The sequence below is a fragment of the Equus quagga genome, chromosome 19 (genome assembly GCF_021613505.1).
Source record: "Equus quagga isolate Etosha38 chromosome 19, UCLA_HA_Equagga_1.0, whole genome shotgun sequence".
In the NCBI taxonomy this organism is placed as follows: Eukaryota; Metazoa; Chordata; class Mammalia; order Perissodactyla; family Equidae; genus Equus; species Equus quagga.
Window position 1 is genome coordinate 8376113 of NC_060285.1, and position 25345 is coordinate 8401457.

The 25345-nt window shown below is 53.7% G+C and overlaps 1 protein-coding gene and 1 long non-coding RNA gene across 4 annotated transcripts in view; one reads left to right on the forward strand and one right to left on the reverse strand.

Moving 5' to 3' along the window:
- Positions 1–25345, reverse strand: part of ZC3H7B (zinc finger CCCH-type containing 7B) — a 53970-nt gene that overhangs the window by 18860 nt on the left and 9765 nt on the right. For 2 of the 3 annotated variants that reach the window (XM_046646104.1, XM_046646106.1), the window contains exons 2-9: positions 12848–12906; positions 9515–9548; positions 9185–9382; positions 8028–8186; positions 5542–5622; positions 4645–4701; positions 1086–1128; positions 320–513 (exon numbers count right to left, since the gene is read on the reverse strand). In XM_046646104.1, coding sequence (XP_046502060.1) covers positions 320–513; positions 1086–1128; positions 4645–4701; positions 5542–5622; positions 8028–8186; positions 9185–9382; positions 9515–9548; positions 12848–12900 — 819 coding nt within the window. In that variant the 5' untranslated portion in view covers positions 12901–12906. Of the gene's footprint in view, positions 1–319; positions 514–1085; positions 1129–4644; positions 4702–5541; positions 5623–8027; positions 8187–9184; positions 9383–9514; positions 9549–12847; positions 12907–15720; positions 15772–25345 lie in introns of those variants that run through there. The other variant, XM_046646105.1, reaches the window with a different exon arrangement.
- LOC124230255 (uncharacterized) lies at positions 4444–6889 on the forward strand. The gene is made up of 4 exons (XR_006886128.1): positions 4444–4594; positions 5208–5315; positions 6172–6263; positions 6674–6889. It is a non-coding gene; the product is annotated as an uncharacterized LOC124230255 (long non-coding RNA).

The following is a 25345-nucleotide window of genomic DNA, read 5'->3' on the forward strand; positions in this document are numbered from 1 at the left end:
GTTAGAGAACTCGAGTGCCCAGGCCTAGGCAGAATTGGGCACTGTGGGCCCCAGGCAAACTGACCCCTCTGGGCCTCAGCCAGGACCTGTCCCACGGAGTGGAGCCAGAGATCTTTACAGCCCTTTCTAGTTGCACATTCTGCAGCTCCACGTGTCTATCCAGAGCGGGTCCCTTTTCCTCCCAAGGCCTTAGTTTCCCCAACTGTGACATGGAGACAGGGCCTTCCCTCTACCCCCCTGGGCCATGAGGATGAATGTAATGGGGTCCCAGGTGGGAGAGGGGTTCAGGGGAGCAGAAAGAGGCAGCAGCATGGCTCACTAGTGAATCCAGGAGGGTGTCCAACTCCGGACCAAGGACGTCCCCATCGGAGAAGTCGTCTAGGCTCTCGGTGCCGGGGAGGGCCCTGCTGCTGCTGTCCAGGGGGGCCAGCAGGTCCAGAACATGAGGGAACAGGGGCATCGTGGGGGTAGAGGGGAGGGGGGCTGGGGAGCCTCGCAGGTCCACGTAGCATTCTGTGGATGGGGGGTGGGCTCAGTAGCCGCAAGGGGGTCCCGCTTGGTGGGAGTGGGGGTGTCCCAGGGTCCTGGGGTCCTCATCCAACACCTTCCCACCTTTCCTAAGCTCCTGCCAGGAAGACTGCCTGCCCCGCTGGCCCAACCCCAGTGGCGGAGGCTCAGTTGCAGCGAAGGAAGCCACCACAGTGTGGGAGAAGGTCCTTCAGTCCTACAGTATCTCCCTGATGGGCCTAGCTCAGGGCCTGAATATCCTTCCTCTGGGGTGAGCAATGCCCTCTCTAAGGGCTTGAGTGGAGCACCAGCACTACCCGGTTGTGAGGCAGCCCCCGCCCTCCCCGGCTGGAAAGATGTGCTCTCCTTCCTGCAGGGGAGTCTGTTTTCCAGAATCCACCATTTTCTTTCACGCTTCAGTGAGTCCTCAGGGCAGGGAGCCCTCAGGAGCCCCTATCTACAGGGCAGGGGCTGGGAGTGGCTTGACCTGTCTGACTTCCCAGGGGTTTTGTGAAGGAGGGTCTGAGCTCTCCCTGGGGCCCCATCTCCACCCCATCCCCTTGCATGAGGGAGACTACCTGTTTCGATGTCATCTATGGACCCCAATCCATTGGAAGTTCCCTGTGGAAAGGAAGGACACGGTGGGTCAGGCAGACATGGGCTTGGAAGGCCAAGGTGCCCAGCACTCAGGGCCCCGGGTCCCTCCCCAAGTGACTATTGCTCATATCAACCACAGCTGGACAGGCTGGGCTGGGAGGCGGGGGAGTGGGGTCAGACACCCCTCCCATCTGCCCCTCACACTCGGGGGAAGTGCCCTCTGAGCCTCGGTTTCCTCACCTGTCACAGGATAGGGGCCATACCCTGGGGAGGGGGTGAGGGTTTTACCGAGCCCTCCACACACTGTGCCATGCAATAGTTTGCAGCTCAAAGACAAAAGTGCTACTCTGAATCACCAGTGTCCCCTCCCCCAATTACAGGCTGACAGGCTGGGTGGGATCCCATGGCCACCCGTGGACCTCCTGTTGGAGGGAAAGCCAGGCCGAGCTTGCTCTGTGGCCTTGCCACGCTTCTCATCTACTCTGGGCCTGTTTCCTCACTCGTAAAGTGAGGATGATACAGTCACCACCTCCTAGGACCATTACAAGGATGAAATCACTTGACATTTGTGCAGAGCTTAGAACGGTGCCCGACACACTGGAAGAGCTTTACGTGTGTGTTAAATGTGTAGCATGAAATATTAAATCCAAGCTATCAGGAGGCTGACCTTGGTGACCTGGATGTTCTGATTCACCAGCCTCCGTGTTCCATCCCCATGGACTCGCCTGGCTCATCTCCACCTGTGGGCTGTGGCCTGAGTCACTCCTTGAGCCTGGCATGTCCTCCCCTTCTCTGAGTCCTGCACAGTCCAGCTAAAGTCCTCCTTCTCTGCTGAGGCCCTGGGTGACCCATCTCCTTTGTGCCCCCGTGGAAGCCGAGAGGAGGACCAACCCTCACTGCTGGCCACCCCATCCTGTGGATCAGCAGGAGCAGCAACAGCAACAAGATTTATCCAGCGCCCTGCCTCACACCAGGCCGGGGCCAGTACTTCACACCCTTTCGCGTTCAGCCCTTGGCCCAGGTGCCCTGCGAGGTGTTGTCCCTCGGCACAGAGATGTTGGTCCAGAGAAGCTGCCTCTCACGGTGAGAGTGTCTGCTGACTTGGAAGCTCATCCTGACCCCATCCCCTCTGCCTGTGCACTCCCCACACCCATCAGCACAGAGCTCCTCCTTCTCACAGCCCTGAGCCCATCCTGGGCACACAGCAAATATGTGCAGTTCAGTCTCCCAGGGCACGCGTGGCCATCACAGACAAGCTGCACAAACCAAGGCCATCACGTGGGATGAGGGGGCTGCTCCTCCCCCAGTAAGTAGATAAAATACTTGAGGGGAGAAAAGAAGTGCCAGATGACCATCTCTAGGGACAGCTGTGCTTCTCCCTGCCCAGTGCTGTCCATGGCCCTCAGGACAGACACCTTCTCAGCCTCCTGCCCACCAGGTGGCCCCAGCCCAGCTCTCCAGGCTCGCCTCTGCCCTTTTCCTGCTGGTGACGCTCACATCGCACTGCAGGTGTATGGGGCACCTCCTCTCTGGCAGGCAGTGTGCTGGGAGCTTTCATGTCTGACCCACTGCAATCCTACAACTGCCACAAGATGGCAGGTGCCAGCACCTCTCTGGGAGGTGGGGAGGCCCCCTCAGACAAGGGGTGCACTCAGGATTTGAACCAAACACGCCCAGCTGCAGAGCCCACGTTCTTTTGAAGCCCAGCGGGGAGAACTGGTTTTGTGGTCCAGGGCGTGCATTTCCCTCTCCTGCCTCTAGGCCTTTGCTCAAGCTGTTCCCCCGGCTGGAGTGTCACTACTCTGTCACCTGTCTGAATCCTGCCATCCTGGCTCTGTGAAATTCTCTCCCACCAAGGCTGCCTCAGGCTTGGCCTGTCCCTAGAGCTCACAGCCCTGCTTGCGTCTTGCTCTCCATGCTGCCAAGAGGCAGCTCGGGCATAGACACTGGGCCCGCAGGGCCTCTGCCGCTCTCCCGGGTCACGAGGCGCTCCCTGTGGGCACAGCTCGCGTAGTCTCCACTCCACATGTGCAATGACTGACTAGCTGAATGAACAGGCCTCCCATGCGGGAGTCCCACAGGGATCCCAGCGGCCAGGCTCGCACCATGTCTGTGTACAACTTACACAAGGTCAGGGGATCTGGCTGGGACGCTCCCCTCCCACCTGCGTGCGTGTGTGTGTGTGTGTGTGTGTGTGTGTGTGCGGGCCTCCACATGCACAGCACCATGCTGGTGCACTGAGGCAGGATCTGACCCGGTCCTCTCCACTGTGGGGTCCCTTCTGCTTCACCTTCTCACAGACCCCCATCCCTGTGACCAACTTTGGCCTCTGTGCGTGTGGTGGGCCCCAGCAAGGTTACAGGGATGGGTGAATGGTTTGGCAGGGGCTGGGGCATCCGATGCCATGCATGGCACATCTGTGGTCCCCTGGCTGCAGACTCAGTGGACAGTGAGGATTGGCCCATGTGGGCATTCCACTCACATTTGCTGTGGCCTTTTGGCCATGGTCATTCAGTCATTCAACAGATACCTTTTGAGCAGTTGCTGTGCCCGCCCACTGCTGCTCTGCTTGCTGTGACAGGCAGCTGATATGTCGCACACTCACACACTGGCCTACAAGGACCCTAGAGGCGGGCTCCCCACTCCCTGACCCCTAGAAGAGACTTGTGAGCTGGGCTGGTAGGGAAGGAGAGCAAGCAGCGACCCTGGCTCAGCCGCCACGCTGCTGGCTTCCCAGCCTGCTCTCACTTCATCCACGCAGTCACCCTGGGAACCGTGCACACTTATTGCCAGTGCACAGAGGGAGAGCCAAGGCTCAAAGAGACGCAGTCCTTTCCCGTAGGTCACGCCCCAAGTGAGCGGAGACTAGGCCTGTCCGACTCCAAGGTGGCGCCACGTGGAGGCACAGAACAGAGGAACCCACAGTCCCTGCTCTCGAGTGAGCTCATCATGGAGCCAAGGAGACACACACGGTCATTGGTGTGTGAGTAGAAGGAGGTGAGGATGCACTGGGATGTTGGAACCAGGCTGTGGAGGAGCCTGAATGCCAGGCTAAAGTATCCAGATATCGATTAGTAAGATTAGTTTTAAACTGATACTTTTAAACCGATACTTTAATTAATAACTACTGAGGGTCTCTAAGCTGGGGAAGAGACCCACGAGGCCTGGCTGACAGAGTTTACCTTGCAGCAGTGATGGGGGACACCACCAGCAGCCATGGCCCGTCCCCCACACTCTGCCCCTGCGGTCACAGGAGGCACCTCTTAGGGGGTGGAACTGCTGTGTCCCTGAGCTGTCCTCATGAGCCTGGCCCAGGTCCAGGCCCAGGCTGACAGTCACCCCCCTTCCCAGGGCAGGTGACTGGCTCACAGCAGTGGGGATAGGACAGATTGAGCCCAACCCTTCAGTCTTATGCCCCTGGACCCGCCGCTGGAGGTCACTTATTCTCCAGAGTGGATCCAAAGCTCTCAGGATGGATGAACCAAGATAGGTGAGTCCTGGGGGTGGGGAGGGAGGCTTGGGTCCTGGCCCCCATCCTACCTGATCTGCCACACCAGCTGCAGTGCCATTACTGAGCAGAGAGAAGGTTTCCAATTCCTGCCAGAGATTGGAGAGAGGAAGGAAGAAATGAAGATTCTGGAAAGACGGTCCAGGTCTCATGAGCCAGAGTAGCAGAGGGGCCCCGACACAGGCAGCTAGGGTCTGCGGGGCCCTCCAAGGCTCCCTGCCCCAGGCCTGCCAGGATCACCTGCTCTGTTTCTGGGTCAGATGTGGGGGTTCTCTTCCTGCAACTGTGACCCAGGCAGAGGACTTCCACACACACACTCCTACTGTGTGCCAGGCACTGTGCAAGCTGCCATCTCAAACATCCTCTCATTTTGATCCTCCCATGGACCCTCTGGGGTGGCATAATTATCCTCATATTCCACATGTGGAAACCAAAGTGGAGAGAGAAGAACTAACTTGCTCAAGGTCACGGCAGAGACTTTAGAGCCATACCCTTTCTTACATGTGGCTTCCTGGCACACAGTAGGTGCCAAATAAATATATGTTGATCTGAATAAGCCAAACAGATACCAACATCTCAAATATGTGCCAAACAGGGGTAATTTGAAAACATAAGGCTGAAGGACACCAGTGTCAACTCAGGCCATCTCCAGGATGTTGAAGTCGGCAGGGGAGGGAGCAGGATTTAACAGCTGGTGTCTAAGGTAAACTGGAAGCTTTGGCTGTTCTTTCCTTTTCCAAAAGGTTCTGGAAGCCGTTCCAGGGCTTTCAGCCAACAGGGAGGAAGATCACCTGTCATCACTGCCCTCTGTCCTGGCCTGGCCCTGGCCAACCTCACCCACTTCTCCCAAAGGCACCTGGTTCCCCCCGCCCCTTCAGATCTCCCCATCTCCACCCCAGCCCACCCCGCAGTGCCCAGAGCCCACCTACTTGGGGCCTCTTATATGCCTTCCGAACTCGCAGCCCAAGCTTCTGAGCCAGCTCCTGACCAAGCTGAGTTACACTTTCATCCTGGGAAGGCAAGACACGGGGTGGAGCTGGTTAGTCCGCCCTCGGGCACAAAGCTGCGCTCCCGACATCTCGTGCAGCCTTCCAAGGGGGCTGCTGTCCCCAGGAAGCAGGGCCCAGGAGGGAACACCGGCTGCCCAAGTCACACAGTTAGTGCAAGGTGGAAGTGGGGCCAGGTACCCATGCTTCTATTTTTCCTCTCCCCCTCCTCTTGTGGGGAGGGGAAAGGAGTAATTTTCGTTTTTATTTTAATATTATCTGTGTATTCCCATAATTCAGCAAGTAAGAGAGTCATGTAGAGACTAAACGTTACAGAGACAGCAAGTGCTCCCTGGATCGCGCCCACCCTCACCCAAGGCTCCTCCCCAGAGGGAACACGCCTTGTAGGTCTGATGCGTTTCCCCACAGAGCTTTTCTAGAAATTTACATACATGTATAGGGACCTATTTTAAAGGATGCTTAGTTTTGCTTTGTGGGATTTTCTTTGTTTTTTTACCTGAGTGGGGTCATATTATACTCACCGTTCTACAATTTGCTTCTTTCACCAAACAGTGTCTTGGAACTCTTTGCAAGTGAGGGCCTGTGGACCATGCGCGTGCCCAAAGGAGCGAGGATGTGTGAAGTTTAGAACATGCCTGGCTCTGGTTAGTGCTCAGTAACAGCACCCAGCATTCCTCCCTCCCTCCAAGCTTGTATTACTGCACATGTGCTAGGGGCCAGGCACGAGCTAGGGACCAGGGACATCACAGTCACAGGGCAGATGGGGGCCAGGCCTCAGGAGGCTCTAGTCCGGTGGGGGAGACTAATCAGTGAACAAAGAAATAGTGACTGTGGTCTGGGCCCCAAAGGGGCAGCAGGGATGCTGTGACATCCTGCACATTTGTCCACCTCCCCACCTCACTGACGAGCTCCAGCAGCCCGGGCCGGAGTCTGAGTCATCTATGGTCTCAGTATCCCATATGGAGCAGGGCTCGGTCAGTATTTGCCCACAAAGACTGGAAAATGGGGAATTCCCCCACTCGGTCAGAAGTCCTTGTTTGGTGCTTTCCTCCAGAGAGTTACCACCCTCGCTGGGCCTGGCTTTCTCTCCCCGTGCTGTGGGTGTAAGCTGCCCTGCCTCCCGTGAGTGGGTAGCCATGAGTCTCAGATGTGGACCTGCTGTGAATGCTGGAAAACACCGTATGGATCGGAGAGTACTGTCATAAGAAAGACTCTCAATTGTGAACTAAACTGAATTGGACAATAATAATAAACAAAAAGTATAACAACAGTGAATGTTTCCTGAACACTTACTGTGTCTGGCCATTGTGCCGACTGCCTCGTATGATTTTCTGTCAGTCTCAGCACAGCCCTATGAGGCATGGCATGTTATCCCCCCCACTTTACAGGGGTGCAAACCAAGGCTCAGAGAGGCTAAGCCGTATGTACAAGGTCACACAGCTAGTAGGTGGCAAACCCAAGTGGAACCCGAACCCAGGCCAGCTCTCCAATGACAACAGCCTTGACCACTGTCCACACAGCCTTCCCTCTGCTCTGCCCAGCCAAATCCTTCTTGCTTCCTCCAGCCCCACTCAAGCCCTGCCTCCTCCAGGGAGCCCTTTAGGCTCCTGATCACTTCTGAGCCCTCTCTGCCCTGCCTGGGCAGAATCTACTCTTCTCTGAGCCCTCTCACACCTGCTATTTCAGGGATGAAGTTAGGAGGGGCACTTTATAGACATGGGGCTGATGTGCAGAGAGGAGAAGTGCTTTGTCCAAGGTCATGCGGGGTCAGTGGCAGAGCCAGGCCTAGACCCCAGGGCTGTTTCCATTTGTCTCCTAGTGCACTGTGGGTCCCTGAAAGGCACAGATCTGGCACCAAATACTTGTTAAGTAGATGAATAAATGTGGAGGGGGCATGTGCCCAGCCATGTGTGGGCTGGGACAAGCAAGGCTCTCCCTGGGTCATTTCCCATTGTCTCTTCCCCACCTAGTGACACCTTGACCATCAAGACCGGCACACTTGGCACCCCTTTTAGTCCTCACTCCAGCCGCACTCTCAGAGTGCCGACTCCAGAATCAGACTGCCTGGGTTCGAATGTTAGGTGTGCCACCCCCTGGCTGTGCTCTTCGGTAAGTTCCCTTCCCTCTGTGCCTCCAGCTCCTCATCTGTAAAACAGGGATAATCATAGGATCGACCTCAAAGGGCTGTTCCGAGGGTTAAGTGAGTTAATACACACGGCGTACTTTCAGCAAGGCCTGGCACACACTCCGAGCTCAGTGTTGACATCAGCACGTGCCACTCCATCTCACAGAGGAGCACACTGAGGCTCAGAAAGACGTGGTACTTTGGCCCAATGAGGGCCAGCTCAGAGGGCTTGGAGCCTGGACTCAGAGGCCGGCCCCTCACGCAGACGCAGAGCCGCACTCACATGGGGCAGGGCGAGGGAGCACCGGCTGCTGCACTCGTAGGCCTCCTTGTGGCGTCCCAGCTCGTTGAGGGCTCGTGCCTTGCGGAACAGCGCCCGGATGTTCTCGCCATCCAGGCCCAGTGCCTTCTCACTGTCCTCCAGTGCCTTCTCATACAGGCCCTGCCAGGGAGGAGCAGGTGGCTCGTCGGTCAAATCCTGTTACCCTCCCTCCCCCAGGCCTCCTGCCCCCACCTCCCTTCCCTGCAGGGATGGAGGATGCTGGAGGACCGGGGTCAGGGAGGCAGCTAGCAAGCTCCAGGAAAGAGCTCTGGGGTTGAGACTCTGGTCAAGGGCATCCATGTGTCCAGCTGAAGGGGCTGCTAACAGACACTGGCAGCCACTGGAGGGGAGGGGCCTTCAAATTCTACAGTGATGAGCCCACTCACTCAGACACGTCTACTTCCATATCTGCCTTTGGTTCAGAATATCATGGACTCAGAGCATACAGGCACCTCTGAGAAGAAGTGAGACCATGAAGGCAGCTCAGGGTACAGAGCAGTGTGAATGGGCATCTGGTAGACTTGTTTATCCAGAACAGTCCACTCTGGATTGCAGAGGTCTTACTGGAGCCTCTGCAGAGTCCACAGCAGGGCCTCCCACAGGATCTGGTGAATGACTGAGTCAGTGAGCAAGCAGGACAGGGAAGAGGAGGAGGCTGAAGCGTTAAGGAGGAGAAAAGGAGGAGGTTGGAAGTCTGCAGGAAGAAGCAGGCAGCTGAGGATGTGATGGGAGGAGAGGAGCCCAGGAGACGGCAGAGGTTTGCAGAAAGAGGCGGTTGATGACGAAGGTAGCGGTTCTCAGCCCTGACTGTCCACAGACTCCTGCCAACGCCTCGCCACACCCAGATTCTGACTTATTCTTCTGGGGTAAGGCTTAGGCACCAGTATCACTAAAAAATTTTTTTATTACATATTATTGCTTTGAAAACTCTCCAGGTGAGTCTGTTGTGCAGCTGGGGTTGAGAGCCATGGGAGTGGATGGTGAGATTCAGACAGGAGGAGGTGGAGGAGCCGGCCCTGCAGAGGCTCACGGGGCATGGGCCTGGCTTGGCTGGGCAGCTGGGGGAAGCGGTGATCAGGGCGGGGGCGGAGAAGAGGAAGGGAGGACACCAGGCTCACCATGGTGAAGTAGCAGGCGGCCCTGTTGACATGCAGCTTGCACAGCAGCTCCTGGGGCAGAGCCACCTGGTCAGAGGCAGCGTAGTCAGCCACATTCAGCCCCTCCATGTATTGCACCAGGGCCTGCTTGTAGTCCTTCTCCCGGAATAGGTCATTGCCTTCAGCGAACAGGTTCTGCACCAGCTTGAGCAGAAAGGCCTGCCAGGGGGCAGGAGGCAGAGGGGGCTTAGGGGGCCTTCTCCAGCCCCAGTCCTGGCACCCAGCCCCTACATCCCCTTCTCTGGACACCCCTCTCCTTCGCCTCCCTCCAGCCCAGCAGCTGACACTCACCTCATATTCTTCTTGCTTCAGGGGTAGTGTCGACCTAGCAGGAAAAGGAGAGGGATACAAGGTCTGGTGAGCCCGGGGTCCCAGCCTCAGGGAGGCCCTAGGAACCAGAGCCACAGGCCAGAGATCACACCAGGAGTGGGCTCCTCCAGCTCAGACTTCAGACGTCGCCTTGTGGATTGGGGTGAGGGGACAGGAGCGTTTTCCCCCTAAATCGACACCATGCTGGCCTTCCATTTCTGATGGAAGGGGTGGAGGAAGGCTTTGCATTTGCCTCAGGGCCTGGCAGCTAGGCCTCCCCAGGTGCAGATGCTGAGAAAGAGCAGACCAGCTTCAGCCCCAGCCAGCTGTCCTGTGCCTAAGAAACCAGTCCCCTGGGAATAACCACACACCACCAAACCAAACCTGCAACTGCAGGCCCACAGGCAGCACCAAAGTCCACCTGGGGTCCCCTTGGTTTGGGAGTCTCTGCCATTCTCCTGACCCCTCCTGTAAAACACACATGACCCCAGGCAATAGCAGGTACACTCAGAGCCTGTCAACCCCTCATGCCACACTCAAGAAATTAGGTGGGGTCCTGGGCACCCTCTCCTCCCCTGTGACCAAAAAACCGCCAGCTCAGTATGGAAGAAAGTGTCAGCCCAGGAGAACTGAGGCTGAATGGCTGAGCTGGAAAGGAAGGTGGGGTTCATCTCCTGGTCCCTCATGTCAGAAAGGGGAAAAGAGACACTCAGAGAGGGGCAGTGACTTGCCCAGGGTCACACAGCAGGTCAGCATCAGAGCCAGGGCCAGAGTGCAGGGCTGGGGCTTTTTCTGTTGTGCAGAGCCTCCGCCAACACCTGGGCAAGAAGGAGCAGCCCAAGTGAGTAAGTGAGAAGAGATGAGACGTTGGAGATGCCCTGGGTGTGGGGAGGAGGGGTCCCTGACTGTGACAGCAGTGCTCGCCATCCCACCCTCTCACTTGCCTCTCCACTGTCAGAGACCAGGGCCCATCCCTCCCTCCCCCAACTGCCCCAGCCCAGGCCCCATCGCTATCCTCCAGCCTCTCCCTTTCCAGCATCAGCTTCATCTTCAATAGGTCATACTCTGTCCTAAGGGTCACCTCATCCTGGTGTTTAAGGCCCTTCACAAGCCAGCACCAACCCACCTGTCTGAATCACTTCCTGGCTCCTAAAACGCTCTGTGCCCAGAGGTGTCTATTAACTGTTTGCTAAGCACATGAGGTACGTATGCGAGGAAACAGCAGTTCTGCAAGGAGCAGGTCCTACTGCGCTGCCCTGCACAGCAGCCCCTTAGGAGGCCAACAGACGGAGGGTGCTGGAGGTTCCCAGGAGGCTGTCCTATCGCTAAACTTCAGAACTCCTCTTTGGAAAGGGGAAGGGGGGACACAGAGCAGACATTTACCCCAGGCAATGCCCTGGCCTGCTTAACCCTCACAACAGAGTGGCATTATCTCCATTTCACAGCTACGGACACCACCCAGGAAGTGGCAGAATCAGAACGGGGATCAGGTCTGCAGGGCTCAGAGGTCCAGCTCCACAGAAATCAGGGACTTAATTTTTTTTTTTAAAGATTGGCACCTGAGCTAACATCTGTTGCCAATCTTCTTCTTCTTTTTCTTCTTCTCCCCAAAGCCCCCCAGTACATAGTTGTATATTCTAGTTGTAGGTCCTTCTGGCTCTGCTGTGTGGGACACCACCTCACCGTGGCCTGATGACCAGTGCTAGGTCCGCGCCCAGGATCTGAACTGGGGAAACCCTGGGCAGCCGAAGCAAGAGTACACAAACTTAACCACTTGGCCAGAGGGCCGGCCCTCAGTGACTTAATTTAAAGGCAGAAATCTTATGAAAGACAGTATTCTCCAGGTTCACCTTGTTCACCAGACTGCCTCTGAATAAAATTTGAGCACTTCCCCCAAATCAAACCCGTCCCCCAAATGGAAGAAGACTGGCCCCCAGCCAAGAGTGTGGGGTGGGCCACAGCTCTGATGGCCAGGCCCGAGACGGGAAAAGGATCACATTCCAAGTTGAGGAAGGAGAGAGTGTGCTGTGACCATATAACCTAGAGCTCCATGAGAGCAATGCGATATCGTGTGTCTGTGTGAAAAAGGACCCAGTTTGTGGCAATAATGTGGTAAGATGGCAGGTCGTGTTTTATAGGTCTATGTGAGACCAAAACTGGAGAGCATATGAGGGTATGTAGATGCAAATCCCAGTTTTGTGGGGAATCCTATTTAAGAAAAAGAGCACAAAATTAGAAACACAGAATTGCTAGGGAGCCTTCCAGGGCTTCGGAAGAGACTGTGCAAGAGAGGGGCCCCAAAGCTTGCAGTTCATTAGCGTCATAATAAATATGCCTCTGAGGATCTATTTAAGAGAGACAAAAAAGTCAGTAAAAATATTTTGTGTGCAAAGAAAAAAATGAAAAAACAAACATGCATGTGGGTATGGGGGACAGGGCACATAATGGAAAGAAAAGTGGGTTCTGGAGTCAGCCAGATCTGGGATACAATCCCGTCACTTAACAGCTGTGACCTTAAACAAGTTTCTTAACCTCTCTGAACCTCAGTTTTCTCCTCTGCAAAATGCAGATAAGACCACCCACTTTACTGGGCTGTTGTGAAGATTAAAAAGATGACAAGTGGGCCGGCCCAGTGGCACAGCAGTTAAGTGCACACATTCCGCTTCTTGGCGGCCCGGGGTTCACTGGTTCGGATGCTGGGTGCGGACATGGCACCGCTTGGCATGCCATGCTGTGGTAGGTGTCCCACATATAAAGTAGAGGAAGATGGGCACGGATGTTAGCTCAGGGCCAGTATTCCTTAGCAAAAAGAGGAAGACTGGCAGTAGTTAGCTCAGGGCTAATCTTCCTCAAAAAAAAAAAAAAAAAAAAAAGATGACAAGTGTGAAAGGCCCAGTACAGAGCCTGAAAGCTGTGCTCAATAAGCAAGGACTACTGTTTATTATAAGATGTGCACAGGCAAGCAGAGAATTAACAGGGAGTGTAAGAGCATCTGTGGCAGGTGAGGGTTATGGTACACTGGGCAAAATGGAAGGGTAACCAAGGTGAGGGGGTGTGTACGCACATGGCATTCATAGCTCACATGTGGGGTTCAGAGATCCACCCCCTTGGCCCCTGCCATGGTGGAGCCCTTCCTACCTCCTCGCTCCCCAACACACATGGGAGCCTGAACAGCAAAGGCTCAGTGAGCAAGAAAAGGGAGAGCTGCAAAGAGCCCGTGCGCGCTTCGGCATTGCCTTTGGAGGAGCCCGTTCGTGCTTCGGCATTGCCTTCGGAGGACTCAGCCCAGCCCAGACGGCCCCACCACACACTCACTGAATGAACTGCAGCCCCTTCTCGATGTCCGCCTTCCGTCTCTGCCTCTCCATCAGTCTCTGGGGGAGAGAATACAGTTCATCAGTCAGTCAGCAGGGGCCAGTCGCTCTCCACTCCCCCCACACCCCACTCCATCACGTGCTCTCGCTCCCACGCTCATCGTATTTCATAGGTGCAGAAGGGAGTCACTGAGGACAGTGACCTGTCTCAGGGTCTACAAGACCGTTGGAACCGTGCCACGTGCTCTGCCCTCCATGCCCATGTCCCACTGGACTCCGAGTTTGTACAGTGCCCTTGATGGGCAAGGGGTTGCATGGAGGCCCCCTGCCCTTTCCCACACAAGGCTTGGGTTGCAATACTGCATGGACACCCTCAAGTTCAAGCAAAAATCCTTGTTTTACCATCAAACTTGGTCAGGGAGAAGAGATACAGAAAATGCAAAACGATGCCAATGATGATGGCTACAATGCAGCACCAGGCACCTGCCGGCCCAGGCACTTTGTATAAGGATCTTACTGAGTCCTACTGACAGTGCCATGAGGCAGGTGTCATTTTGTCCCCGTTTTACCCAGGAGGAAACTGAAGCTCAGAGAGCCCAGTCACAAGCTGGCCTGCAGCTGAGGTAGGATTTGAACCCAGGCCTTGCTCCTTTCACGCCCTGCAGCTGCCCCTCCGCGCAGTTGCCCCTCCCTATGTGCACCATCTCACTGGAGCTCCACCCAGGGAGGTGGAGGGAATTCCTCATATGACGGATGAGGAAGACGGAGGCTCAGCCAGGCTAAGGACTGGCCTGAAGGTGCACAGCAACTGAATGGCAATGAAAACGTGCAGGGTACCTGCTCAAGAGACGAAGGGAGTGAAAACTGACTGTGGAGTGCTTAAGGAGAAGGGAGGCTCAGGCAGCATCATTAAGGGTCTGGCAGCTCCTGGGTAAGACCCCCAGGGTCAGGAGCTCACAGCCAGATCCAAGCAGCCCACCTGGCTTCCCCTCCAGGCCACCATGGATGGACTGCAAGGCGAGTTGCAGGTCAGCTTGTCCCACCCAGTTGCAGCCCAGGGCATTCCCCTGGGTCAGAACTGAGCCTGGGGCTCCCAACGCCCAGCTGGCAGCCAGCAGCTTCTGTCCCGGCCACTCAAGAGCCCCTTTTAGTCTCTGCCCCAAAGTGGGGCCCTCATTCCCTCCCTATCAATGATTACTGCGAGAAGGCTGTGGGCAAGGCCTGGAAGGTGGGACTGCATCAGTCCGGGGCTGTGGGACTGGCCCTCCCACCTTGTACTTGGCTCCTACACAGCTTCGCAGAGGGCTGGGACACGGACAAAGGGAGTGGATCCTCGCTGCCTCGCTGGCACCTAGATGTAAAAAGGTGTAAAAAACACCCAACTACTTTGGGGAGGGAGCAAGTATACAAAATTCATACCTTCTAAAAATTCTTTACTTTCTTATTCTTTACTTCCATCTGTGCTCAAGCACCTTATCCTCACAACAACCCTGTAAGGTCAGTGGGGCAGGGTCACTGACCCTATTTTACAGATCAGGAAAGTGAGGCACGAAGACGTGAAGTCTCTTTCCCAAGGTCACCAACCTGTGAGTGGGCAAGCAAAGTTGGAGCCATGTCCTTTGTCACACTCTGAGCTGTGAGATGCCTTGTGGCCGGGGCAGGCTACTTTGCTCCTCTGTGTCTCCCTTTCCTCATCGGTGTAGCATGTCGGCTGACAAGCCCCCTAGCAAGGTGGTTGTGCAGCTCCAAGGAGATAAGCGCATGGGAGCAAGGAGCTCAGTTCACCGGAACCTCCCCCCTCCCACTTGTTCTTCCGGGGGGATGGGGGCAAGTGAAGCCACACCAAGTCTTCAGGCTCCCAGAACAGTGCTCTTGACACCAGACCCTCACCTCGGGCAGGGCCACAGTCATTGACAAGTGTCCACAACATGCTTGCCCTGCCAGGGGTCAGGGCTCTGCACTCAGACAGACCTGGGTGTGAATGCCAGCATTTGCTGTGTGACTTTGCGCCTTCGTCTCCTCATGGGGAAAACAGGGCTGATGGCAGCTCCTACCACACTGACTGTCGTAAGGGTTCAGGAGACGACATGTGCAGAGCAACAGTCCAACAACCCAGGAATATGCGTCATCCCTCTTGCAAAAACCTCTGCAAGAGTTTCCTGGGGTGGACATGACAGCTATGACCCCTTCTCCTGCAGTGAGGCAGGCAGTGATGGCCCAGGGCTATCCCCGCCTTGCCAAGCAGACCTCTTCATTGGTCTCTCTCTGTCCTCAGTTTCCCTGTCTGTGAAACAGCTCTCATCATCCTCACGCCCACCCTACTCCAGCCTCCAGCCAGAATAGGCTGCTGGGAGTTCCTGCCTCCTGGCCTTTGCCCTTTGGTTCCCTCCACCTGTGCAGCCACGCTCCTCTCCATCCTGTGAATGAAACGCTATCCCCCCTTCAAAGCCGAGCCCCTCCACCGAGTCGCTCCACCATACACTCAGTCATCCTGTCGCCTGAGAGCCACAGTTGGGTCGGACCCCATCCTTGCCCTGGAATAGAAGTTCGTCTTGTGGGAGACGAGGGTGTGCCAATCCCCAGTGCAGTATGGCCCAGCGCTGGCAGGGAGCTGTGGGAGGGGAGAAGGCCCCCACAGGCCTGGACGATTAGCACCACAGGGCACGGCCACGGTCATGGCCACCAAGCCCTGCCAATTCGACCTGGGTCACAATCCAGTCCCTGTCCCTCCCACTGCCTGGCGTGTTTCCTGCCCTCAGACAGTGGACCAGCCTCCTCACTGGCCCCCACCTCCTTGAGGACATCAAGGGGGTCTTTCAAACCCACAAATTGGACCCTGTCCTCCCCTGCCTAGAGCCTGACGACTCTCTTTACCTTCGGCTGATCACAGTCTCCCCACACCAGCTCACGCCACGCGGGAGCACGGCCCTGGTGCCCTCTCGGAGCTCTGCTCAGGCCGTCGTTCTCTCAAAACCGTAGCGGTCAGAGGGCAACGTGTCAGTCAGCGCTCTCGGCCCTGACGTCTGAGCAGACGTAACGGAAGCGAACACTGCCATAACCATCCCAAGCGGTCACGCCCAAAAACTCTGAATCACTGCCGAGGAATAAAGATTCTCTCTCCAGGCCGGACGAAGGCTCCTCAGCTGGCCCTGTGGGAACCCGCCTCTCTGAGCACCCAACACCCAAAGCAGTAGGGCGGCAGTGCGTATGGCCTCTGGAGACGGTTTGGAGCCCTGAGCAGGTCACTCTGCCTCCCTGAGGCCCAGTTTCCTGCTCTGTACAACGGAGATTACAAATAGCGCCCTCGGACAGGCTTAATACACAGGAGGCACTCGCTGCAGGACCGGGCACACAGCAGGCACTTAACAAATGGTGTCTATTAAATCAGAATTCCCATGCTGGGCATTCAATTCGACATGTGCCATAAGCCCATTACATGCAGATGAGAAGGCCATGGTGCCCACCCCCACCCAGGCCTCACACCTAGTTAGAGACACGAAAAGATATCCCAGAGGCTCCATCCCAAACCAGACTTCTGTGGTAAACACAGGTGGGGGAGGCACAAAGAGAGTGGAAGCTACTCAAAGGGGCGACACTTGAAATGAGCCTTGAAGGTTGAGTAGGAGTTGGCTCCCAGGTGTCAGCGAGGGGGAGGCCTTCTGGCAGGCTGCATGTGATGGTTTATGTAATCACTGTCATCTCCCACAGTTTATCTGATCCCGACTGATGACCCTGGGGGCTGGGCCGTGCTGGGACCCGCATTTGAGAGATGGGGACAGTGAGGATCCAAGAGGTCACAAGGCCTGCAGCCAGCAAGTGGGGGCCACAGCTGGAACTACTGACCAGGTCAGTAAAGACACTGCCGCTCTCCCCCGTGAAAGGCACAGTCGAGGCAGAACCACTCGGCAACCTTTACAGTCACCTGAGCTGTGCGTGGGCTCCACGAATGCTCGGGCCCCAGAGAGGGGAGATGTCTCTGTGGGGTGATTTGGGGGAAGTCTTCTCTACAAAAATATTGTTTCTTCCAATTTCCAATTCCAATTTCCAATATGGTCTACATATCGACCACTCTAGAGTCATTCCATTGAGTGTAAAGGCTGCAGGCCACAGTTGGCAAATAGATTTCATCTCACACAACAACGTTTCCAGGCTGGCTGGGGCTGCCCCGAGAGGCTGGGCACCAGCGGGGCTTTAACGAAAGAGTGCCCCCATATGCGAGGTCGGCCATGAACAAGAGATGCCCAGTGGAGGTACAGATGCCTTGGGCCTTCACACCCATCCACCCCAACCCCTGTGATAATAAACTATTGCTAAAACTCATAGTAATATGAAGCGACACCAAGTCAGAGGTCCAGGTCTTACTGGGGTCCAGGATGCAGCCCCCTCCTTTAGCAAGATTTTCTGACTCTCTCAACCACACTGGTGAGTCAGTCTCTTGTGCCAAGGGCAAAGACAGACATGAACAAAGAGGGTTTAATTCAGCTCAGCTAACATTTATGACCTTCCTACTTGGTGCCAGGCACAATGCTGGGCATGGGGGCGCAGGGAGATGCAGAATAGGTCACTCAGGCCCAGCCCTGCCCCCCAAGAACTCCTGGTCCAAAGGGAGAGAAAGATGGTGGGCTGACAGGAGCCAGCAGCTGTGGTGCAGGCTAACTGTGGGTGCAAGGGGCCTGGGAACCAAGAAGAAGGAGAGGGGATCCATCGGGGTGGCCAGGGAAGGCTCTGCAGGAGGTGGTCCCTGGCCTGGGTGTGAAGGAGAAGGACAAGTTTCTCGGGTAGACTGGCAAAGGAGGGACATTCCCGACAGGACGCCAGCCCAGAAGCACTGTGCACGGAGCCTGGCCTGTACCCCTTAATTTCCTGTGGCACCCCACAATCTGCACAGCCATGACGGTGAGAAACCCTCCTCCAGGGCTGCAAACGGGTCGGCCAGTAGGCCTGGCCTACAACTAGGAAAAAGCCAGAGGGTCATGGGGACACAGGGGAAGGAAACCCACATTTCCTGGGCACCTCCCCCGACTGAGGGGTCTTCTACTGGCAACTCCAGCGGCCCCTCCTGAGGACGGGAGTGGTACCGACCACTCCAAGAGCTGCGTGGTCTGGCTCTACACCTGGCTTTGCCCCACCATGCTTGTCACAGAAAGCAAACTACTGAGCACCTGCTAAGTGCCAGCCTGCGACGGAGGGACACACTGCCTGGAAGACACAACCACAGAAGCCACCAGGACAGTAACCCTGGGTGAGCTGGAGGAAGAGGGGGAACCACGTTCACACCCTCAACTCACTCATTCTTTAAACATGACTGGGCACTTCCATTATGCCAAGTCCTGCTCTGGGTGCAGGGGACTCAGCCACAACTGAAACAAAATCCCTGCCCTCGAAGGGCCCATGGTCTAGTGGCGAAACTAGACTGCAGGGACACAGTTACAATACCATGAAATAGGAGTTTCAATACAGCCAGGCACCCACCCCATCCATCCACCCACCCGTCCGTGCAACGAGCACTTAAGGAATACCTTAATGTTCTAGGCTTGTTGGGGATCTAGCAATTAACAAAGGTGACCAAGTCTCTCCTCTTTTAGAGCATATGTTCTAGTGGAAGAGGACATAAACAAATACATAATGGAGCTAGATTTTTTTCTTTTAAAGATTGGCACCTGAGCTAACAACTGTCGCCAACCTTCCTTTTTTTTTTTCCTGCTTTTTTCTCCCCAAATCCCCCCAGTACATAGTTGTATATTTTTAGTTGTGGGTCCTTCTAGTTGTGGCATGCACAATGCCACCTCAGCATGGCCTGACAAGTGGTGCCATGTCCGCGCCCAGGATCCGAACCAGCAAAACCCTGGGTCACCAAAGCAGAGTGTGCGAACTTGACCACTCGGCCATGGGGCCAGCCCCAGGAGCTACAATTATACAGGAGACTCAGGGATGGCCTCTTTGAGATTTGAGCAGAGGTCTAAAGGACAGAAAGCAGAGAGCCCTGTGAATGCCTAAGGAAAAGTGTTCAGGCAGAAGGAACAGTGAGTGCAAAGGTCCTGAGGTAGAGACTGATTTGTGTATTTGAGGAAGACCAAGGAGGCCAGTGTGGATGGAGCAGAGTGGGCAGTGGGAAGCGTGCTGAACAGGAAGGTCAGAGAGATTAGCAGGGAAGACTATACATCAGGCCTTGTAGGTGGGGTGAGCGCTGTGGCTTCCAATCTAAGTAAGACAGGAAGTCACAGGAGGTTTTGAACAAAACGGCAGCTCTGTGTCTGGCTTTGCCCTACATGAAAATGAATCATCATTAAATAAATGAGATTTATTTAAATCTTACTGCAACTCTATTAGGCAGGAAAATAGTGCTCCAAGAAGCTAGGAAACTTATTCAAGACTACACAGTGATCCTGGAGCCTGGGTTCCAGGGGCCTGGGGAGACGGGCATCAGATAGCCTCATTAACAACGGGGCCAGGTGAGTAAAGCCCCCCAAACCCCAGGTACCTAATGCCCCACATCCTCCCTCCTTATCAATTTCCCTCCTCTGGGAAGAATATTTTTGTAGGTGGTTGTTATGGACTGAATGTTTGTGTCCCCCTCTACACTCATATGTTGAAACCCTAACCCCCATGTGAATGCACTTGGAGACGGGGCCTCTAGGAAAGCAACTAAGGTTAAATGAGGCCGTAGGGTAGGGCTCTGATCCGGTACTTTGTTCTGCCCGCCTGAGTAGAGTAATTCAGATTTGGGTACCGAGAAGCGGGGTGCTGCTATAACAAACACCTAAAAACATGGAAGTGGCCTTAGAACTGGATGATGGGTAGAGGCTGAAGGAGTTTTGAGGTGTGTGTTAGAAAAACCCTAGATTGCCATCAAGGGACTGTTAGTATAAATATGGACTTTAAAGGCCATTCTGGTGAAAGCTCAGAAAGAAAATGAGGAATAGACTACTGGGAACTGGAGGGAAAGTGATACTTATAAAGTAGCAAGGAACTTGGCTGAATCGTGTTCTGGTGTTTTGTGGAAGGTAGAATTTTCGAGTGATGAAACTGGATATTTAGCAGAGGTGATTTCTAAGCAAAGTACGGAAATTGTGGCATGGGTCCTCTTCACTGCTTATAGTAAAATGCAAGAGAAGAGAGATGAATTGAAGAAGGAATTGGTAAACAAAAGGAACCAGAACTCGAAGAACTGGAAAATTCTCAGCCTATTCATATTGCAAAAAAATGAGAAAGTGTGTTCTGAAGGGAACACTAAGGGCAAGGCTGAACAACCGGTTTGATAAGGAGATGAGTATGGGTGTGAATCACGGGTGTAATCAGCCTTCAGCACAAGTCAGAAATAGAGATGGGATTATACCAGCGGAAACACTGCCAGTTTGAACGAAAGGGGACAGAGGAAGCTGGACCGTGGAACGGAGGAAGGCTGTCAGACTTCCGGAATCTGCGGGACAGAACCATGGAGCTATTTGGCTGCAAACAGGCTTTATCCTCCAAGAAAACGGAAGTATGACCCCCAAGGTGACTCAGAGATCATCAGGGCTGCCTTCTTGGTTTCAAAGGGTGGGGCCACTGCCTCCTTTTCAACAGGCCCTGCTGCTGCCACCCAGAGCCTTGTGGGGGCAAACCGCTGGCAGAACCTTGGGAGGCAAACTGCTGGCAGAGCTGTGGGGTGATGCTGCCACCCCAGTGGGCATGGAGGGAGAGCATCAAGTCCCAAAAGATGATTCTCAAGCCTTAAAATCGAATGGAATTTGCCCCACTGGGTTTTGAACTTGCTTGGGACCCATCACTTCTTTCTCCTTTCTGACTAATGCCTTTTGGAAAGGGAACGTCGGTCCTATGCCTGTTCCACCACAGTATTTTGGAAGCACATAACTTGTTTGGTTTCACAGGTTTACAGCTGGAGAGGAACTCTGCCTCGGGATGAATCACACCGGGAGTCTCACTCACACGTATTGATTGAGATGAGACTTTGGACTTTAGATTTTAGAGTTGATGCTGGAATGAGTTGAGACCTTTGGGACTGTTGGGATGGAGTGAATGCATTATGTATGTGATAAGAACATGAATGGGGGGGCACCAGGGACAGAATGCTATAGATTGACTATGTACCCCCAAAACCATATGTTGAACCCCTAACCCCCAATGTCACTGTATTTGGAAAGAGATCCTATAAGGAGGTAATTAAGGTTATATGAGGTCATAAGGAGCTGACCTGATCAGATGACCGTCTTTATTAGAAGAGACACCGGCGCTTGCTCGCTCTCTCCCCGTGGGCATGCTTGCAAGCACCAAGGAAAGGCCGTGTGAGGACAGCAAGAAGGCAGCGCCTGCAGGCCAGAAGAGAGCTCTCACCAGAAACCGCATCAGCCAGCACCTTGATCTTGGACTTCTAACCTCCAGAATGTGAGAAAATAAATTTCCGTTGTTTAAGCCCCCCAGTCTATGTTATTTTGTTACAGCAGCCTGAGCAGACTAAGACAGTATTTAAAAGATCGTTAGTTCGCAGCTGAAGGAGGTGAGCTCCTTTGAGGGTGAGAGCGCTAGGCATGGCTCAGATCGGGCACTTGGTAGAAGAGCAAAGAGCATGTAGGCCGAACAAACCTCGCTTCTTTTTAAAGAAAAAGTCCAAGAGAAAAACCGAGGCCCAGAGCTGCCCAGGATCCCACTGCCAAGCCGGGCAGTCCCCACCCCTCAACTCCAGGTCCAGGTTCTGATAATTTAGGAATTTCAAGCTGGACCTGCCTCAAATTGGCTTTCCCCAGAAATACAGCTGTGAATTAAGGAAGCTTCAGGAAACGATTCCGTCACGGTGTCAGCACAATATACGACGACGTACCCAGGCGCACACCTCGGTTCAAATCCAAGCTCTGCTCCTTACTAACTGTATTTAAGCTGCTTAATTTCTCGGTGTTTCACTACCTTTAAAACATCTTTAGGACAGGGATACTAATATCTACCGTACAGGGTTGTTGTGAAGGTTCAATGAGACGATTCATGATAAACATTTAATTAATATTAACGATTATTATTTTGTAATCGTTATAATTACTTAAAAAGATGAGCAACGAACACTAATGGAAATTCACAGGAACTATAAATCATTAAGAAAAGATACTCAAAGTCAAGGATAGAAGAATCATACGTCGGAACAAGACACAACTTTTCACCTGTAGGACTAAGTGGAGGAGAGCCTGGTTGAGGAGCGCGAAGGAACAGGCACTCGCCAACGCTGCAAATACACTGCGCGTGTGAACAGTAGCATCTCTGTGAAGCAATGTAACAACATCTACCAAATGAGCCAGGGCTGCCTACCAGGCAGCCGGCTTCCCTCTTCCTCCCTGGCACAGCCCCACCTGTTCCTTTCTGTCACTCAGGTGAACCTGCTCTGGGCTAGGCCAATCATAACGGTCCTTTTCCTTGCCAGCGATTGGCTTAGGCAAGGGCATGTGCCATGATCCTGGCCAATGAGAAAGGAGGGGATGTCAGCCAAGGGGCTTCTGGGAAAGGTTTCCTTCATACTTAAATCCCGACAGAAGAACTGTTCCCTTCTTCTGCTACTGTTTGCCAGAGTTTAGTAAGGAGAGGAACACACTGGGGATGGCAGAGTGGAAACAGAGAAAGACCAAAGGTGCTTAATGACACGTCTGAGCCATAAATTAGCCAACCCTGGAACTGCTCTGCCTCACTTACTATGTCAAATAATAAACTCCCTGGGACCGCCGGGTGGCACAGTGGTTAAGTGTGCACATTCTGCTTTGGCGGCCCCGGCTTCGCCGGTTCAGACCCCGGGTGTGGACACGGCACCACTCAGCAAGCCATGCTGTGGTAGGTGTCCCACATAGAAAGCAGAGGAAGATAGGCATGGATGTTAGCTCAGGGCCAGTCTTCCTCAGCAAAAAGAGGAGGATTGGGAGCAGATGTCAGGTCTAATCTTCCTCAGAAAATAAAAAGCCCAAAAAAACTCTTGTTTTGAGGTAGGAATTTTATGACTTGCCACCAAAAGCCTTCCAAATGATAAAATGTCCTTTCCCTTTGACCCAGAAATTTCACTTCCAAGAATTTAACCTACCAAAATCCTTATAAAAGCACTCAATTATACTTACACTGGGATGTATTTTTTGTAAGAGGTAAAAATTAGAAGCAACCTTAATATCCACCAGATTGAAAGACTTAATCGGGGGCCGGCCCCATGGCTGAGTGGTTAAGTTCACATGCTCTGCTTTGACAGCCCGGGGTTTCACCAGTTCAAATCCTGGGCGGGGACATGGCACCACTCATCAAGCCATGCTGAGGTGGCATCCCACATGCCACAACTAGAAGGACCCACAACTAAAAACACACAGTTATGTACTGGGGGGCTTTGGGAGGAAAAGGAAAAATAAAACCTTAAAAAAAATTTAATCGATCAATCAATTAAATTATAGTATACCCATACCACAGAAAATACAATGCGGCTATTGAATCTCCATGCATGTCCCGGAGATGCCTCTGTACATAGTTGAGAAAGACAAAAAGCAGCAGATTTCAGAACATTTTGTGTTGTATGATCACATCTGTATGCAATGTGTGTTTATATAAAGAAGGGGTTTGAAAGAATATTCTCCAATTTAACTGGTTCTCTCTGAGACTGGAATCTGCAAGGGGCAACAGAACACAGCCATTTCCTTTCTGTTTTACACACCTCAGCACAGTTTGGATGTTTTTTTGCAGAGAGCAAGTATTAACTTTGTAATCTGAGATACAAAAATGAGATGATGACTTGAGGCTAACCCAGGAGGGCAGGGGCCACGTGGGGACCAGCAGCCTGCTTTAAACCTGGCGCTCAGGCCTCCAAAATGTCCATGGGCTGTTTTCCCTGAGAAAAAGACCCAACTATTGACCTAAGAACCATGAAGGAAACACTTTTTTTTCCACTTTGGAAAAGGTGTGGAGATGACAGGATTTGAGAGACTCAGACCTTGCTCAGACCAGGCAGGGACTGTCGCAACCTCTTCAAAATCTCAATGCCTGGCCCAGAGCTTGACACAGAGCAAGCGCTCAGTAAATGGTGGTAAAAGAAACGGATGAATGTCTATCAACTCATCCAATCCAGGCATTATATAGATAAGAAAGAATGAACACTGAACACATAAATAAGAAAAACTAAAACCGAGAAATTAACAGTAGGTATTAGTATGAACATTTGCTGAGTAGTTACCATGTGCCAAGGGCTGTCATGATCACTTTACAGATAATATCTTCCTTAAGGCTCGCACAACCCTATGAGATAGGGACTGCTATCATTCTCACTTTGCAGAGGAGAAAACAGAGGCACAGAGAAGTTAAGTGACGTCCCCAAGCTCACACAGCTGGTACATGGTGGAGCTGGGATTCAAACCCCAGCAGCCTGGCCCCAGGGCCCACACACATCACCATCACCCTTACTGTTGCCCATTAAGCAATCAGACCCAGCTCCGAGACCCCTCGATCAGTCATCACGCTCAAGTCTCCCTCAGCCCCAAAATAATTCCCTCCCCGATCCCAAATCCCTTTTGGCTAATGCACAACTTTGCTTCCCCTTCTTGGTCACATTTTGGGAATGAGTTGTCTACACTGTCTCTACATCCTCACTTCCCACTCCACTCCCCAACTCATGGCAAGCCCACTTCCACTCCACTGAAGGAGCCAAGGGTCCTCCCCATCCCAGGGACCTCCTAGGTGCTGAGTCCAGCAGAGGGACAGTTTTTCACTGGCCTTTTCCAGGACTCTCAGCTGCATCTGCCAGGTCCTCCTCACACCCCTCTGATGGTTCCCGCTCTGTCCATTAGGGGCTCCTCTTCCTCTGCCCAGGTCTCAAGTGCGATGCCCCTGAGCCTCCATTTAGGGACAGTGCTCCTGCTCTCCTCACTCCACATGCTTGCGCCACACGAGCTCTTGCGTTTCATGATCTCATGAGTCATGTCAATGACTCACCAATCTGTTCCTCCCTCCAGGCTCACCCCCTCCCCAACATTTCAGATTCTTATCTCTCACCTTCCAGGCAGTGCTACCTGCCCAACGTCCAACACCCAGGCTGCTTATGACCTCCATGACCTTCCTAATCCTGGGCCCTCCACCTGGAATGCCCCCCGACACACACAGCTGGCTAACTCCTGCTCACCCTTTAAGACCCAGCTCAGATGCCTCCATGTCCAGAAGTCCTCCCTGGTGCCCATCCCAGCTGGGCTGGGTACTCCTCCAACATAACACATTCCACATTTAACTCAGCAGCATCTCCCCTAATCCTGCTCCTCCTCCATTAGTCCCAGCTCAAGTCACAGCTCCAACCATCATCCTGTTCTTAATCTCCAATTCCTTCCACCTTTCCTTCAGAAACCCTTCTCCACACTATGGCTCCTCTCATCATCTCCGCAACCACGGCTATCTCACAGGCCCTCATCATCTCTTGTCCACAGCCTCCACCAAGCCCCGCCAATTTGTTGTCATCTGGGGGTCAGGATATCTGTCTGACATATATGTCAACGTCACTCCCCTGCTC